This window comes from Engraulis encrasicolus, chromosome 19, assembly GCF_034702125.1.
Source record: "Engraulis encrasicolus isolate BLACKSEA-1 chromosome 19, IST_EnEncr_1.0, whole genome shotgun sequence".
Lineage (NCBI taxonomy): Eukaryota > Metazoa > Chordata > Actinopteri > Clupeiformes > Engraulidae > Engraulis > Engraulis encrasicolus.
Window position 1 is genome coordinate 19,526,955 of NC_085875.1, and position 18,292 is coordinate 19,545,246.

The 18,292-nt window shown below is 43.2% G+C and overlaps 3 protein-coding genes across 4 annotated transcripts in view; 1 reads left to right on the top strand and 2 right to left on the bottom strand.

The window, feature by feature from the left end:
• The window catches only part of tedc1 (tubulin epsilon and delta complex 1), a 28,619-nt gene extending 26,859 nt beyond the window's left edge, over positions 1-1,760 (bottom strand). The window contains exon 1 of the mRNA XM_063224073.1: positions 1,591-1,760. Coding sequence (XP_063080143.1) covers positions 1,591-1,722 — 132 coding nt within the window. The 5' untranslated portion in view covers positions 1,723-1,760. The remainder of the gene's footprint in view (positions 1-1,590) is intronic.
• A 1,165-nt stretch (positions 1,761-2,925) lies between these two features.
• dnal1 (dynein, axonemal, light chain 1) lies at positions 2,926-9,742 on the bottom strand. Its single transcript, XM_063183764.1, has 8 exons — positions 9,674-9,742; positions 8,742-8,780; positions 8,431-8,540; positions 7,825-7,880; positions 7,595-7,650; positions 7,330-7,456; positions 5,245-5,385; positions 2,926-4,253 (listed from the first exon to the last, which is right to left on the bottom strand). The coding sequence occupies exons 1-8, from the start codon at positions 9,674-9,676 to the stop codon at positions 4,204-4,206; spliced, it is 582 nt and encodes a 193-aa protein (XP_063039834.1). The 5' UTR covers positions 9,677-9,742; the 3' UTR covers positions 2,926-4,203.
• Positions 9,743-10,713: 971 nt separating this feature from the next.
• fut8a (fucosyltransferase 8a (alpha (1,6) fucosyltransferase)) overlaps positions 10,714-18,292 on the top strand; it is a 205,992-nt gene continuing 198,413 nt past the window's right edge. For both annotated transcript variants that reach the window (XM_063183762.1, XM_063183760.1), the window contains exon 1: positions 10,714-10,844. The gene's annotated coding sequence lies outside the window, so the exon portion shown is untranslated. The remainder of the gene's footprint in view (positions 10,845-18,292) is intronic.

Consider the following 18,292-nt stretch of genomic DNA (forward strand, 5'->3'; position numbering starts at 1 on the left):
AAAAATTGATGCAAGGTGCGCCCCCCTTTTCTTTGATTCACAGATCTACATAAACCATATGCTATTGAATGTATTCTCCCAGCATAATTACGTCCTTGCTTCCTGAAGTGGGCCTAGGCATATGAAGTGATGGGGTGCACAACGAAGAGATGTGTGGTCAAACACCATGAAGCGCATAGCTTGGATGCAGCCATGCCTGCCATTCTGCATATTGTGGGTTCAAGGCCCCTTAATATTCAATTTGAATAGGCCTACACGTGTAGGCTGTGTTACCTCACCCCTGATATGGGCCTACATTATTAGGCTTATTCAGCTCGCTGAATAGGTGCCTTCAGTATTTCTTCAGCGTATCATTCAGGGGCATATGTCATTGCACACCGTGTATCTGCATATCCACAGTGTCTGTCTGCTTAGAGAAATGAGGCATTTTCCTTTTGCACTAGGCTACATGTGTGGTACGAAGTTCCTTACTTTAATCATGCCACGATGTTCCTTCAATATGTAGGCCTACATTGTTCTGGTCGTGCACATTGTTGCCTAACCATGAAATTGTGACGGCACAGTCAACATGCAAAAAGATTGGAGACATGTACAACATGCAAAAGGTGTAATGCAAGAGTGTTCACATCGCCACATCTGCGCTGACCGTCGTTGCGCTGTAACGACAGACTTGAAGAATACGGGCACCTGTAAAAGACGCAGTAAAATATTAGTATTTCATTTGTCAATTCAATTGTCAATGTATGAATATGAAAGGGGCAGATATGGGACACAGTTCTTTAGTGTAGCGCTCCCACTGCAATAGCCTAGCAGCAATTTGTCAGGTAATTCATGACTGTAGGCCTATCTGTATCTGAGGACTTCGAATGTGTCAGCGTACAATACCGCCCCTTTGTGGCCACATTAGCTCAGTTGCTTGATTGATATGTGACGTGGGATTATTGAGGGAAGAAACATTCGTGCCGTCAGTATTTGTTCTTTATATAATTGAAAAGCACGGTGTGGTGCATACTGTGCATTGTGGTGCATATCTTTTGTGTCTTCTTTGACAAACTGACCGATTTATTTTTTTCACATGTTCTTACACACATATTGATTACCATGGTGCCCTATGTAATAACACTTAACTTTGATGTGAATTATTTCCAGATGTACATCGTGAAATGTTATTCTTCTTTTTTGGACGCATACAGCTGTGCGCCGTGCACCTTGTTAACTTGTCACGGTGATTGCACAGTCAACATGCAAAGAGATGAGAGACATGCAAAAACAGGTCTATGAGAAGTCCCATTGTGAAAATGGTTTTCTTTAATTATCTTCGAAATGACACAAGTTATGATCATTCTTGTTACGCATGTCGTTCCATGACCAGGTGTAGCGTCCGACACAATTGTTTTCCTCGCACGACACCAGCGGCGTCGGCACAGTCCGAAATCTGTAAAACCTGTTCTGGCTGCGAAAAAATGAATTGAAGTGAATGGGACCGTAAAGTCCAGAGTAGCTGCGGGAAGCTGCGGGGCGCTTGACACCAGTCGTGCACGGTGGTTCGATGGACAAAAAGCGTTTACTGAGCACAAAAAAATGACTTACCACGTCTTGTTTGTTGAATTTCGCCCGTCTAAATGTTTCGGCACACGGAACATACTCCACCTCAAGAGCAGACATAAACTTTATAAGTGCCTCGATAACTTCTTTGGCTTTTATGCTTTTTTCTCGTTGCATGTTGACAATATTGTTCGATGAATGTTTAATGTTCCCGGTTGTTGTCATGGTGCTGTAAAATCTACTCTTCCTGGAGAAAAGTTGCGCTTTGATTGGATATACGCTGGGGTAGACTTGACAGCTGCATAGATTTACCAATAGAAATGTCTGTATTCTCTAGGAAGCTTGTGGGTGGGATCTTTGTTACTTCCTTCGCGCGCTTAGACTGCTGAACATAGAACGATATAATAAAAAAGGTTCTAGTTCTAGCTTCTCCAGACTGCATAGTTCTAGATATGAACAAAGGACTGCACAGTCATTTATTAATTTCATGCCAATGGTGAAAAACTTTTTTGTCACTTGAGGACGTAACATGGTAATAACATGTGTTTTGACAGTTTTTTGAAAACCTCAATGGTCAAGTGGTAGATCATAACACACACTAGTCATCCATTCAATCAACATAATAATAATAATAATAATAATAATAATGATAATGATGATGATGATGATAATCATAACAATGATGATGATGGTGATAAGAATAATGATATGATATATGGATAATAATATAAAATGATGATGATGATCACCAGCAGCATGTAGGCTACCAGGGTTGCAGCATGTTGGCAGCAACCAATAAATTCAAGATACAACCTAATCATGAAAATGGAAAGTCATAATAAAGGTCAACTATTCCTCACATAACTAAATCTCCCACAGGCCATAGCGAAGACATACTGTAGGCCTAGTAGCCTACAGGTGAAGAGTTCTGTCAAGCCTGGTTGATGACACATTGGTGCTTCAAATATACCATTTATTTTGTGCATGTGTAGACCAATGGAGTAAATTTAACATGGTATCTTTATATTTTATCATTATATCTATTGTACAGTATATTCATTGACACCAAGGCAGTTATATCACAAGAAGCATCGCATCATGCCCACATTAACTTATGATGTTGTGCAAAGATAGCAAGGACAGTGCACCATGGCAGAAGTACCTTTTAGTAGTGCGTTTAGCTTCAGTACCTGACCAAAGTGATTTGTACAGTTGTTGTGCAAACAGCTATGTGAAATAACTTAACAATAAGATGAGATAAGAATATATGATTTCTGAGCCAATTGCTCAATACACGATAGTAAATATAGTATAATGCAGGGCTAAGAAGACCAAGGCCGACAAAGTCTAGGGGGAAAAAATGAACACTCAGGGAGCCAATCCAATTGAATTATTCTTTATTGAAATAAACATAGTGTTATAATTTCTATAATGTTATAAAAAAAGAACATCTCAGTATATTAATTTATATAAACATGCCGAATAATTTAAAATAAAGGATTTAAAAAAAAGAAAAATCTTACAAAACATCCATGTATTGTTTCAACATACAAGATAGAGAAAAAAAATGTCTTCATGTTTATTTTTTATTTCATTTCCATTTCATGGGTTTCCTTCTCATGCTTGGGGAAAGTACTTCAGAGAGCAATATCATAGCCTACCCCTGTTTTGTGCTGCAGTAGTATAACTACAATAATAGTCATATCGTTTCCCTAAGCACACATGCGGGTGAAAATATTGTATTCATTAGCAAAAAAGCAACTTTACTCTAGTCTTTGACATCATGCTTTGAAGCATTTCCTTTCCCAACAGTCGTACGTACGTACAGTATGTGCCCTTGTCTATAATAACAGTGTCTCCGGGGTAAATAACAAAGGTCTGCTATGCAGTTAACTGTGCATTCGGTGAGAACATTTCTCTCCATTGGGTTATGTGCTTACATAGCTCATGTTGCTACCAACCGTGTGTACTGTAAGCAGGGCCACTGACAGCTTTGGCTGGGCAGGCCATGGACAAAGTCAACTGGAAGGCCCCCCACTCAGTATATAAAATGTAATGGGGACCCACTTCTGGGACCTGGGGGGCCAGGACAATGGACCCCTTTGTCCGCCCCACCTGTAGGCGTCCCTGGAGCACCGTTATGTCACAGTGTCAATAATGGGGGTAGAGCAACCTGGAATGGATGAGCTTAACATTCAGATTTTTTGCTACACTGACAGGACCAAAAAGGTTGAGGTCCCTCTCCCAGTAATTGCTGTGCGTTTCTACTCACTCAACACCTCAAAAGCTAGTCTGCCCTTTAAAAACAAATCACAGATTCTCACCTTCACTTCCCTCTGTAATTCAAAATGTGGGAATGTTTGTGTTCTTTGTCTTTTCCTGTTAAAAAGGTTTTTTGGGTTCCCAAATAAAGTACCAGACACATGCTGTGACATTTGAAAAACACCATTAAAAAAGGACACCAGACAAAACATAAAAAAATTAAAATAATAATGCCTGCGTACATCAAGTAACTCCATCCACTCCACAGTATATATAAAAAATGATTGTATTGTCAGTATTGCAAATTTTAATCACACTTGTGCTGGTGCTGGGCCCATTGTAATAGAAATAAAAAAGGTTACGTAAACAAGAGGTGGAGAGATCTGAGCGAACGTGTTAACCATCTCCTTCTCCCTCATCATCCTCTTGCTTGATGATTGGATTCCCTGTGGAGGAAGACAGCGCGGAATTTTAATCGTTATACATGTAGTGATCATTAGTACGCATTGACATGTTGAGCTTAGGTTTACACGGCAGGGGGGTTATTCCAAGAAGGTGGTTCCAAGAAGGTGGTCACTTCATTTAATTCACTGGTGTCTAGCTCCAAGTGAGTAGTAAACCTCCTAATAAAAGGGCACCACAATTTCACCATCCTGTTAAAAATGTAAATCCATACTCTACATGCTCTGTTTTTCTGTACTCTACTTATTAGTAGAATTACTGCTTTCTCTGAGCTAACGTTCCACCATACGTGACAAAGCCTGCTTTTTAGAATATGTACATCCCTCATGGTTAAATATGTCAACAAACATGTCACTGTCCATTAGGTTATCATGGAAACCATGTGCCAAGTTCATTTCTTTATCACCAGCACATGACTCTGAAAGGACCCCACAAGGCTGCATTACCAGATAGAGTAGATATACTTAAAGAATCTCTGACATTACTGTCCAGACAACAAGCGTGACTTGAACACTTGTGAACACTTGTGTCAAGTAGAAATGGGAAAATTCTTCACATTCCAGGGTAAGAACCCTCTATGTTTATGAGGTCAGATAATATAAACCATGTGTGAGTGACACCAAGATAAACACATGAATTAACACACTAGTCTTTGTCAATGACAGCGATGCAGTGTTTCACTCAGACCAAATAGAATTGTGGGGTTGCTACGGGCAAAAAAAATATTGGGCCAATGCAAGTGATATGCATCTGCTCCCATTGACATACACAGTAAATAATGCAGTGTTAATTAGACACCTAGAGAGTTGTTTCAACATCATCTAGAGTGAATTTGGTTCCAGCGTACACTCTAAGTGTTGAATTAACACAGTTTTTTCCCCGTGCATGTATGGCTGTTATATCATTACCATTAACATGCTATGAAATGTTTGTCATATTAAGACACACATAGCACTGCATTAAAGATGTTCTTACCGTCCAGCTTCTTGAGCTTGGGAAGCCTTTTGGTGGCCTCCTCCACCCAGTTGCCCTCCAGCGAGTGCTTCTCTTCTAGGGGGTTCCCCACAAACACCAGGTCCACCAGCTCTGGAAGGTCGGCCAGCTTCAGAAACTCCCCTGCAAACCCACAACCCACAATCAGCTTCACATAAAAAACAACAATACAATACAATATGTATTTATTAGAGATGCACCGGATCCTGATTTTTAGGATCCTGCCGGATACCGGATCCACTGCTTAAAGGGACACTGTGTGAGATTTTTAGTTGTTTATTTCCAGAATTCATGCTGCCCATTCACTAATGTTACCTTTTGTATGAATACTTACCACCAGCATCAAATTCTAAGTATTCATTATGACTGGAAAAATTGCACTTTTCATACATGAAAAGGGGATCTTCTCCATGGTCCGCCATTTTGAATTTCCAAAAATAGCCATTTGTAGCTGCAAAAATAACTGTACTTGGACCATACTATAAAATATTTGTTTATTACTTAGTAAACTTTCATGTAAAGATCAAATTTGGCAATAGACAGCCCAGTTTCAATAAGCAGCATAGTTAAGTAAGTAAGTATGCCTTTAATAATCCCGCCATGGGGAAATTCATTTGTTGCAGCAGTAACATACAGATTGTGCAGAGACAGTAGACAGTGTACATACAACAACACAGGATAAATACTTAAAAAAGATGTTAGGGGAAAATATAAATGTCTCTGTTAAAAACCACAACAACAAGTACATTAGTTAGTACATTAGTAACAAGTACAGTAGTTGCAGTACCCTTTTTGACCATTTCCTGCACAGTGTCCCTTTAAGATCCTGCTGGATCCGGAACCGGATACCGGATCCGACGAAAGGGTTGAAACACATAGCCTACTCGCACACGTGGGACCTTTTTATTACGTTGACTCAAACTATTTTTTAGACTCATTGGCTTACTGCCACACTGCCTGCACTGGCCGCTTCCAAAGTTCTTTCACTTCATGCAGCAATTGGGGTTGTGAAAGACTGACTACAAAACCTAGGCTAGAGATGCACCAGATCCTGATTTTGAGGTAACTGCCGGATACCGGATCCACTGCTTAAGATCCTGCCGGAACCGGATCCTGTGAAAAACCCTATTATCCTGCCGGATCCGGAACCGGATCTTGGATCCTGTGCATCTCTAGTATTTATATAGCGCAATATCACAACTAAAAAGTTGTCTCAATGCGCTTTCAAAATACACATACAAATACACATTCTCACATTAATACACCAGCTCAGGAGGCTGCCGCACGGCACCAGTTGTCTGGAGTTCATGTGAGATAGCACACACACACACACACACACACACACACACACACACACACACACACACACACACACACACACACACACACACACACACACACACACACACACACACACACACACACACACACACACACACACACACACACATTTACACACCAACTCTGGAGGCTGGCACGCGGCACCACCAACAACGTCAACAACAACAACAAAAACAGACACTCACGACAGGAATTTTAAAAAGGATGAATGCAATAGCACAGCCAAGTGTGGTTAGTTGAAGCAAAGTCACATTGTCAGATTATTACATCACACTGTCACTTCATAACCCCATCAGTTTATCATTCCAGCCATGTAAACACATCTAAAGCCCTGCAAGGAGGCAGGGGAAGACAAAGAAACAAGAACAGAGAGACAACATCCAAATAAATATAATGAAAGTCAATGGTACACAGATAGTTTGCTTCATTTTTGCTCCATTTCATAATAAGTCATCTCACCAGATAAGTAGCAAAGCGAAAGACTTACACACACAAAAAAGTAAAAAACATCAGGCAAAGAGGAAAGCCAAAACGGTGCTAGTTCATCTGAAATATACACATAGCTCTTCAAACTATAACTGCACCAACTAGTTATCCAGTGCCCACTGATGTTTTGGATGCAGCAAATACAACATCATCATGGAGACCATCAGTAAATTTAGACTCACCCCTCAGACATGTATCGACAAGAACACTAAGTAATAACTAAGTATTAATGACACTTACCCCACTCTTTCACTAGGTTGTTGGACATGTACAAGACTTTCAGCTTTTTCATGACATGGATGCCTTTCAGCTTCTCGATGAGGTTGTAAGATATCCACAGCTCTTCAAGTGTGTCTCCTACAGCTTCCTACAGAGGGCGCATAACAACAACCGAGCTCAGGCAGATTTTATTTTATTTTGTTTTATTTCCCCTTTATTTAACCAGGGTAGTCACATAGATAGAGGGGTTGAGGGAAAACATTGGTGTGGGATATAATTAACTTACAAGTCCATTCAGATTCTTGATATTGTTGCGTCCCAAAGATAATATTTTAAGATTTTCTAGGAAATACAGGAGAGAAGAGAAGAGGAGAGAAGAGACTTGCTTTAAACAACTTTTTCTTCTTTAAAGCATGGAATACTTTTTTTTCATGTGCAAAAATGGCTTCACGCATATGCACACCCACACAGGCACACATGCTTACACACATAGTACACATACAGGTTTTCACTTACTTAGACCGTTCAAGTTGGCGATTTTTTCAATGCAGTTTGTGGATAATGATAACCTCCTGGATCAAGAACAAAAACAAAAATCGATTCAGGAAAAAAACAATAATACTTTGTCAGGAAACAATTACCAATGTTACAGCACTGCATGGGAAGACACTTGCTGCTCTACTGCATATAAAGCATGATGTCTGCAGCAAATATCCCTTATGCACAGGGCTCTAAATTAACACCAGCCAACTGGCCAAATATTGGAGCAAGTTCAGTTTGGCTGGTAGAAAAGACCAACTTACTAGCCATTCTGACCAATTGTGGGTGTGTGCATGTCAACTGATGTAAGTCTTTTTGCTATACTCAGATTTTGCCATATGTTTACTGCAATGTGCAATCATGTGTATTAGGTCTTGGTTTATGTCTTGTATCTATGTATACTTGTAAGCTTTGTAAGCAGACACCTTCATTTCACACATACACACCTTAATTTCCCTGGTGATGAAAAAAGTTAATTTAGAGACTTGCTTATACATGATGACAAATCAAAACAACAATGTTTGTCAATGGGAGGCGCTGAATCCTTTTATTCTAAGTGCCTGGGAAGTCATCGTAACTTACTCGCAGTTGGCGAGGGTGGAGAGGGAGGCGTCCATCTTCTCGATGGGTGGAATCTGGCCGTACAGCTTGACAGCTTTGGCCTCACCCACTTTCTCCCCCGATTTCTCCTCCTGACAAAAAGGACCAAAGAGAAAAGTAGATCAAGCCTTTCTCCGTCCGTTAAAAACAATAAAATAAACTAGCTAAAAAGCCAATAGCACAGCCAGCTTTAGCAGAAAAAAGATGCTTATGAATATTATTGTATTGTTGGTTAGAAAGGTTACATTCCATCCGAACAGAGGAAGTTGGCATGGCCAGTGACACAAACTTACCCATTTTACTAAAGCCTCTTTTATTGTTGTTGCTTTTGCCTAGAACAAAACAAAACAAACAAACATGAAATGTTAGCATGCCAAGCACACAGTCAAACAATAGCAACATAACAATGTATGCATTGCACAACCCATGATGAACAATAATGAACCTGGAACTAATTTCTCAATGTAAACCTTGTTCTGAACCTGTCTGTTTGTATAACACAAGATATCAATATTTAACGTATTTACATTCTGTCATACACACTTTCCATTCATCACTAAGATCACTGATAAAAAAAAACAGCCCAATAACACCACAGGTTGTCCTATATCAATATAATCTCATTAATTAAAGGTTAAGTGTCATGTTAGGCTAAAACTTCTGCTCCATTTGTGGCTTGCCAAATTAGCGACCTGAGGTAGTACACAGGATCCAAAAACAGGCTTCTGGGCGCATCGCCGAATAGTACTGCACATCACATTACACAACCATTCTGATCGTGCAATTACACAGTTAGTTCTAGCTTGCCAAATCAGCTGACAGCTTGGTGGAGTTAGCGCTCCATGCAAGCTAATGTCAGAGCAATGTTTTTATCTGTGACTTTAGCGTGAACTTAACAGCATCTCTGATCGGAAAACGGCGGGATATATGTATGGTGCATACTAATTTACAACTTCTACAGATACTAATTCATCACATTAAACAAACAGGCACTAATTGTAAACACAGTATAACACAGCTAACGTTCCCATAGCAGTGTATGGCTAAGCTAGCCGTTATAGAGCATAATAATGTGGACAACGCCTCTGTTAACAGAATTCAATAATGCTTCTTATTCGTGCAAGACATACATGCAGTTGTGATCTTTGTCCCTTCAAACAGTTATTACAGCATTATTATCCGCACGGTGGACAACAAGAATTGTGTAATAACGTTTGGTACTCACCATGTTTTCCTCTGTGGTTGCTATGGAACTCTGGATACTTGGCGCCTGCGCTGATTGGCAACATTTGCCCAGCCCTCGTGTCTTCACTGCTACATTTCGGACGCTGATGTTGCAACAATGTAGCATCATCATTCCACCAAGTCTAATGCGGCGGATGAGCTCCAGACTCACATAGCCTACTTCAAGGTAAAGAGCACACAGATAGTTTTGAAAATGAAAGCTCAAGACGTTTTTTTATCTAATATTTAATAGCCTCATAAATACAAACGTGGAAAATAAACAATAGGCCTTATCTAATATATAGCATAATCAGGCCTACAGTCCTATATAGGCCCTAATATAACCTAGGTAACGGAATTATTGAGGATTTTTGATAACAATATGGTTGACAAAGGGAGATTAAACCACTTGCATGCATTTCCAAGAAGCACAAGAGCTCCCATTCAGCATAACATTTGTTGTTGCACTTTTGTTGGTAGGCCACTGGGTGGAAGCAACAGAGCGAAAATAATGCACCATTGTGAAGAGCATGGCGGTGCCAGAGGTCTCTTTTGAAATAAATGAATGGAAAATGTTGCTATGGCGGCTAAATTATTTATTACATTGTAGCTGAAGGGAGTTGGAGGCTCAGAGACAGTCTCTACATCTATCTATCACACCATGATTAATGGTTGAGACTGGGAGAGACGGGGGGGGCTGTTTCCTTTTATTCAGATAATAAATTGCTTAAATAGGCTATGGATTGAATTGAACATTTAGTTAGAATAACAAGAATAGCACATTGTGTGGCTCAAGTAATGAAATCATTGTCATAAGCATATAAACGTATCTCTGCGTGACGATGGCACCCTGTTGTTAATATATATAAACTGTGAGAAATTATTCCTGCTCAGTAATAAGTTTTGCAGCAAAACCATAAGATCTGCTTGTCACTGCCTTTTGTTGCTGTAGGGAAACGTTTGTATCACCGCGATTTGACACAAGCATGCGCAATGCAGCCCCCATGTCAGCCCCAAGCCTACTCTGAACCAAGGCTGCAAAGACTATTCAGACAGCGGTCCCTACAGTTCCTGTTTCCGCCTTGCGCTTCGACTGAGCTCACCCCTCCAAGCATCTTTCTTGTCCCACCGACATCCCTTCTGGATCTCCGGATTTTTAGTTCTTAAAACAGGTAAGGGCATCGGTTTTCTATGTTGTGTGACACCACGTCGAGGACGATGTTTGTTCCATTTGCAAGCCCTCTCCATCCTGGCCTGTTGCTAGCTATCTGGACTGCTACTGATACATGACTGGATAGCGGGCAGATCTCAACGATTCTAGCGGCAGTTCCGTTACAAATTATGTTGTATCGCCGGTCAGACAGCGGCTGTAAGAACGGCTGAGATTGAATGCACGCACCATCGAGCGTCACAGTAGCTGTATATGTCAACTGTTAAAGCAGAAGCGAAAGATTGAAAGAATGTCGGCTATACAGCCTGCTATACTTCTCCATCCGAGGTCTACTTTTCTTCTGTGAGTGGTCCCCGGCGAACAATAACAAGAATGGGCTATGCATTCGGGGGGCGAGATGTAGCCTATGAAGATATAGCCTAAATGTTTTTATTTACCAGTGCCGTGAGGACACTAGTAAAACAGAAGGACAGATTGTAGACCGTTGAATGAGGCTGGTTTGCCGTCAAATCAAACATCGCCACCAAAACAGTGTGTTATTAAGACGTAATGCACGTCAGGCTGAGCTGTTTCGTTGGCATTGCACAGCTTAATGCCATGGTTCTGCATCCAGTCACTACAGGTTTGTGTTTTGGAGGAGAACGCTTGTGTGTGCGACTGTCGCGTTGTGACGGTTTCATTGCAGACAGAACTGCTGCTGGTTTAGCTTACTGCCACTTGAGGTCACGAGTCAAGTGTTACGAGGCAAACAAGATGCGTACGCTAATGCATATCTCTTACTCCGGAATGCATCCAGCCCTCAGAGCTGCATAGTTTGTATCATGTAGTAGTGCTAACACAGGGTGGCAACCATGATTGAGCTTGAACAATGGAGGGAAAGTCTCCAAAGTAGCATACATTTCATGCCTATATGGGATCACGTTTGATGAGACTGAAGTCATTGTTGTCAACATAAGATGAATGCATCCTTGCTTCCCCCTTGCAAAGGCTCCTGTCTTCCATCTCTCGTTGTATGATGTGTGAGTTGAAACGAAACTGACCCTGTGGTTGTGTCATATCGAGACAGTCAAGGCCTTAGGAGTCATGCTGACTGTTCCTCCCGAGTAATGGTACTCCCCTGCACTCACTTCACATTCTGCACTGTGTGAAACAGCGCTTTTCTAATTTGGTAATTGCCTCCTCTCCACCACTCTCTGTTCACACGCCTCTGTGTAATAAGAAGTTAGGATACATGTTATTATCAAGAGTGATAACGAGTCTGTGAGCCTATCCCACCTACTTTGTGCTTTGGCCATTGACGCCTCAAAGCCCAAACCCACTCTCACATTTGAATATTTCATGAAGTCCTTTGACGACGTGCATTTGTCCTCCCCGGTAGCCTGCTGACAGAAATGGAGGCTCAATGGCCGCGTTGGCGCACTATGGCTTCTTTGGTCGATATATTGATTTTTATCTCATCAATAACCTTTTGTAAGTAGACACTGCCACAGATTAAACTCTTGGGCAATTAAACTATTCCTAGTTTGACTTGAAATCCATTGTGCTAGGTGTACTATCAGCGTTCACCAGCGTTCTTACATCACCACAAGCTTTGTCCCTTGATTTGATTTGACCTTACATGAATTGCTGCTTATTATAAGCTACTTTGAAACCTAATGCAGGCTGGAATACGTCTCCACTTCCTATGTGATCTGCACATGCACTGCCTCCATACAGTGCTCGCTTTATTAGTAACCAGGCCGAAAGAGAGGTATTAGTATTGCATTAGTAGTCCTATACGTCTACGTGCTAAAGAGCTGATGAAATGCATTATTTCCCCTTTCTCTCCAGCTGTGTTCTGGAACATTCCACATTCTTTCCCAGTGTGTCATTGCATTACACCTGTTATGGGTGTGAAGGTGCCTTATCAGGCTTGGTTAAACATTAGTCATCCCACTATGGTCTGCACTGTAGATGTTGACCTGCCCTGGTCCAACCCAGAACTGCATTCATGTATTAGTACTTTAGCCATCTGTTAGGCCAGATCAGACGATTTGCAGTCTTTTGTGTGGTTTAATGGTTGTATCCTGACATAAAATGTAGCATTGCATGATACTCTTCTCTTGCGGCCTTATCTGGGATGGTTCAGGTTGAATAATGACATTTTTAAAAATGTGATGCAGCGTCCACCCTTGGTTTATGGGTAGTTGTTAAATTTGAGTTAATAAGTTATTCAGGCACGTTTCTGTTGCTTATTGATTTGTCCCATATATATATAGTATATGGGACACTGAGGTAAGGTAAGGAAAGGAGGAAAGGTGATGCAGTTTTACACTACCGGTATGTCTTGCAACGCAAATGCACAATGCTCTCCTAGTTCACTGTGGCCCCATGGGATACCACACACACACACACACACACACACACACACACACACACACACACACACACACACACACACACACACACACTACAGAGTGAAAGAGAAAGAGGGATTTCTCTTGCGCCAGCACATTTTTTGCACAAGAGGAGTAAGGACATGTGGATTAACAGCTACCAGCCCCCCACCCACCCCGTCCACATATATGCTCATTGCACACACGCATGAACTCACAGAAGCAGACTCAAAACAGTCACGCGCCCACATGCAGACAGACACACACACACACACACACACACACACACACACACACACACACACACACACACACACACACACACACACACACACACACACACACACACACACACACACACACACACACACACGTGCACAAAAACACTCATGTCCATTTGTGCTTGCTCACACACACACACACACACACACACACACACACACACACACACACACACACACACACACACACACACACACACACACACACACACACACACACGTGCATTCATGTCTGCCCAAATGAATGCACGCTCGCTCTGCTCTCACATATGCATTAAATTCTGTTTTTCTTTTCCATTTGTGCTCTTGTGCTAGCTCCTTGGCCAATATCAGATGATGATTGCTTCAGGCGAGTTGCCATGGTGATTTGGTCAGTGGGTGGGGACGGAGTTGCAGATTGAGGTTAACATTCGGCGGCGTGCCGTGCATGCGGGCGTAGCTATGTGTAGCTATGCCTAATGCTTCTCCTCGTGAACAAGAAAGAAAAAGAAAAATAAACCAGGCGGTCACTCGCTCAGAGGCGCAGTACAGTAGTGCTTAGCGTCAACAGGTGACTTCTGCACGCCCCCTCGGGGTACAGTGGTGATGCTCAGAGCGGAGAGAGTGGTGGTATTTAGAGAGAGAGAGAGAGAGAGCGAGAGAGAGAGAGAGAGAGAGAGAGAGAGTTGGTTCAGAGTGAATGAGAGCATGACGATGAGAGAGAGAGAGAGAGAGAGAGAGAGAGAGAGAGAGAGAGAGAGAGAGAGAGAGAGAGAGAGTTGGTTCAGAGTGAATGAGAGCATGGCGAGAGAGAGAGAGAGAGAGAGAGAGAGAGAGAGAGAGAGAGAGAGAGATGGAGAGCTGCAGCGGAGTGATGGATAATGAAGGGAGAAGGGATGGAGGGAAAGGCTAATCGCACTTACTGGATCGCTGGCATGGGGCCTAATGTCTGCACAGCAAGCAAGCTCTCCCCATGATGAACGCTCAAACATGCCCCCTTTAATACCCCTTCCCTTTCCTCTCCCCCTCTCTCCTTCTCTCTCTCTTTTCTGCACTTCTCGCTCTCTCCCTCTCTTTTCTGCACCTCTCCCATCCCTCCTTTTTATCCACTGTATACTACTTTACATTTTGCGATTGTGAACAGACTGCATACGCCATGTGCACAGCAAGCTCTCCCCATGATGAACACCCAAACATCACTCTTACCCCTGCCCTCTCTTTCTATTTCCTTCCTTCTCTCCCTCTCTCTTTCCTCCACTTCTCCCATCCCTCTTTTTGCACTGTATACCAATGACATTTTTCAGTTTTGAACAGACTGCATGTTGCGGGAACTTCGTGTATGTGCACAGCACAGAATGTGCACGACAAACAGCTCCCCCACCCCTTCCCTTTCGCCCTCTCCGCCCCTTCTGGAGTCCCTCTTTTTTATAAGTTTGTATCGTATTCTACTACTTCACATCATGGCAGTCATGGGTGAGCGGTTAGGGCGTCAGACTTGCATCCCAGAGGTTGCCGGTTCGACTCCCGACCCGCCAGGTTGGTGGGGGGAGTAATCAACCAGTGCTCTCCCCCATCCTCCTCCATGACTGAGGTACCCTGAGCATGGTACCGTCCCGCCGCACTGCTCCCCATGGGGCGCCACTGAGGGCTGCCCCCTTGCACGGGTGAGGCATAAATGCAATTTCGTTGTGTGCAGTGTGCAGTGTTCACTTGTGTGCTGTGGAGTGCTGTGTCACAATGACAATGGGAGTTGGAGTTTCCCAATGGGCTTTCACTTTCACTTTTCACATTTTGCAATTTTGACAATGCCCAATCAACGACATCCCCTTTACTGCCTCCCCCCCCTCTCCCTCTCTTCATCTCTCCCTTGCTACCATCCCCCTTTTTGATACTTTTATACTATTTTACGTTTTGCAATTTTGAACAGACTGCTGCATACATGTGTGCACTATGCATGCTATCTTGTTTAGCCTTCAAAGTATGTTACATGAACATAACCCCCCTCCCTCCCTCTCTCTTTCTCTCTCTCTCTCCCTCTCCCTCCGAGTGTTCTTCTTTCTCTGTCTAAGCCCATGTGTGAATCACCTTCCGCTGATTGCCCTGTCTCGGAGTTACTGCAGCGTTACATGTTCTGCCTGTGCCCTACGCATAAAACTGATGTACAAGGATGCCTGTGCGCGCGCTTGTATGTGTGTGTGCGTGCGTGTGTCTGTGTGTGTGTGCGTGTGTGTGTGTGTGTGTGTGTGTGCGTGTGTGTGCGTGCGTGTGTCTGTGTGTGTGTGCGTGTTAAGTTAACGGACGGGAGTTTACTGTGGGCGCAGAGCAGGGGTAGTAGACACCAGTGTCTCGCTGATAAAGCATATAGAGAAGAGCTATTACATTTGCCATGAGGCTCAGCAAGCAAAGTTAGAGTCTTTAGTGTCTTGAATGGCTCTGGCTTTACAGCGTCCTCTTCCTAAGGTACTCATTTGGGCCGTTTTCAGCCACCTCCATCTCTTGTAAACAAATAAAATGTGTTGTAGCGTATAGTTTAGTAGACAGACAAAAGTGAATGTGACCACATGATTGTGCATCTCTGTTGTCAGTTGTCAGTGGCCCATTCGGCAGTTTTTGGAGAAGTAGGAGCAAAGGCCTGTATTGTGGTTGGTTTGATCACAGGAACTTCTTCTATCTCTTCTATCTTGCACTAAAGTTGCTCAACGGAGAACACTTTATCATAATGCACAGTCACCATTACAACGTCGCTTGAAATCAGAGAGGAAGCTTCTTGTATGGATTCAAATTCAAATTCAAATTTTACTTTATTAGCATGTCTGTTTAGGTACCGTGTTGCTAAAGCATAGCATACATATTGTAAGGAAAAATACAGGTGTAAATAGTGTTACATTTACAGAATGTGTGTGTGTGTGTGTGTGTGTGTGTGTGTGTGTGCGTGCGTGTGTGTGTGTGTGTGTGTGTGTGTGTGTGTGTGTGCGTGCGTGTGCGTGTATGTGGACACGTGAGGGTGTGTGGCTGTGCATGTATCGTTATGACATGTATGATATATCATGTCCTCTTTTTCTGCATTTTGTGACCATGACAACCCATTTTTTTGTGTCACTTAAGTCATTCAGGTCGTCGTCAATCCGCATGCAACGTTACATTAGCTTGTTGACCCGGTTTCCTATCTAGTCCGCTTTTGTTCTTCAGGTCAAGACCTACTGTAGCAGCATGCTGTAATCCAGTCATTCCCAAACTGGGGGTCGGGACCCAGAGGGGTCGGGTCGCGGAGGTACTGAAGGGGGGTCACTGACAAAAGGGACATTGGGTAAAAATGAGAAATCCACAGGTTAGCAGCTAATAGTTTGTCCGCTAATATTGCTAGAAATCCGCTGCTGGGCTAAGACTCTGGTGGGTGGACGGGTCGCGAAAATATTCTCAAGTTCAAATGGGGGTCCCCACTGAAAAAGTTTGGGAACCACTGCCGTAATCCTTCTCAGAGCTCAGAGCATGCTAGTGTTGCCTGTGACTGACCACACCCTTCAGGGAGGAACCTCGAAGGTCCCTCAGGGTTACATAACAGAACATAACATCACAGGTCTGCGTTCCTCCTCATGGCCTGGCCCCATCATTCCTGTGTGTGGCCTGTGGCCTGTACTGGCCATTGTGTATGGGGGTTGTTTTTTGCGTGATTGGATATAAATATAATACTGCGCTGTGAAGTGCTGCCCTGCCCTGCCCTTCCCTGCCCCATCCTGACTCATGGTCTGGCTCTGGCCAGGGTTGCCAGATGTGACTGATTTCCAGCCCAGTAAATGCATGGGTTTACCGTGTGTAAACAATCCCTGGCTGCGCAACCCTGACTGCGCACCGTTCATCCTCTGATTGCTGGAAACGTCTGTCGGTCAAAACATGAGCTCACATGATTGGCTGTTTAGCATCTTGCAACTTCTCATGACACAAATGTTTGTAAACGAAAAACCCACATATACTCACAAAATACCTCGAAGCACTAAATCCCGCCCAGTTTGTCCATAACTCTATTGATTTCTATGGCTATACATCTACAGAAAAAAACACCCAATACCTTAAAAAAAACACACACACACACACACACATAGATGATCAGCCCAATTGGGTGTGAAACCAGCCAATCTGGCAACCCTGGCTCCGGTTGGGGCTTGGCAGCTGAGGGGAGTGTGGAGTGGAGTGGAGCTCAGTGGAGGTCAGCACTGGGACCATCTGGAGACCTCAGCTGACCCAACCAAGCCCAACCCCCGACCATACGCAGTTACACACACACACACACACACACACACACACACACACACACACACACACACACACTCTCTCTCTCTCTCTCTCTCTCTCTCTCTCTCTCTCTCTCTCTCTCTCTCTCTCTCTCTCTCTCTCTCTCTCTCTCTCTCTCTCTCTTTCTGTCTTTCTTTTGTTATCTTTATCTTTTTCTCTCTGTTTTCCTGTCTCTCTCTCTCTTTCCTCTCTGTCTGTCTGTTCTCCCTCTCTCTCTCTCTCTCTCTCTCTCTCTCACACACACACACACACACACACACACACACACACACACACACACACACACACACACACACACACACACACACTAACACACAACCAAGCAGCCACAACCATACAGATTGTTCCTTCTGTTCCCTTTTAGTCCATTGCTCCTTGTTGGCCGGGGCTAATCAGATGTAAATGCTATGCATGCGAGTGAGAGTGCGAGTGGCCTGTTCCTTAGCCCAGCTGGGAGCGGCAAGCCATGCTGTTTTTCCCAGGGACGTCTTCTCCCTCCTAGCTGCTCGCTTGACACTGTATGA

Bases quoted from the DNA above. Each gene is read 5' to 3' on its own strand.
- dnal1 (XM_063183764.1), bottom strand. The intron at 7,881-8,430 runs GTAAGTTACGAT...TTCTTGATCCAG, and splicing joins TCCACCCTCGCCAACTGCGA to GAGGTTATCATTATCCACAA. The intron at 7,457-7,594 runs GTAAGTTAATTA...CGCCCTCTGTAG, and splicing joins TCAAGAATCTGAATGGACTT to GAAGCTGTAGGAGACACACT.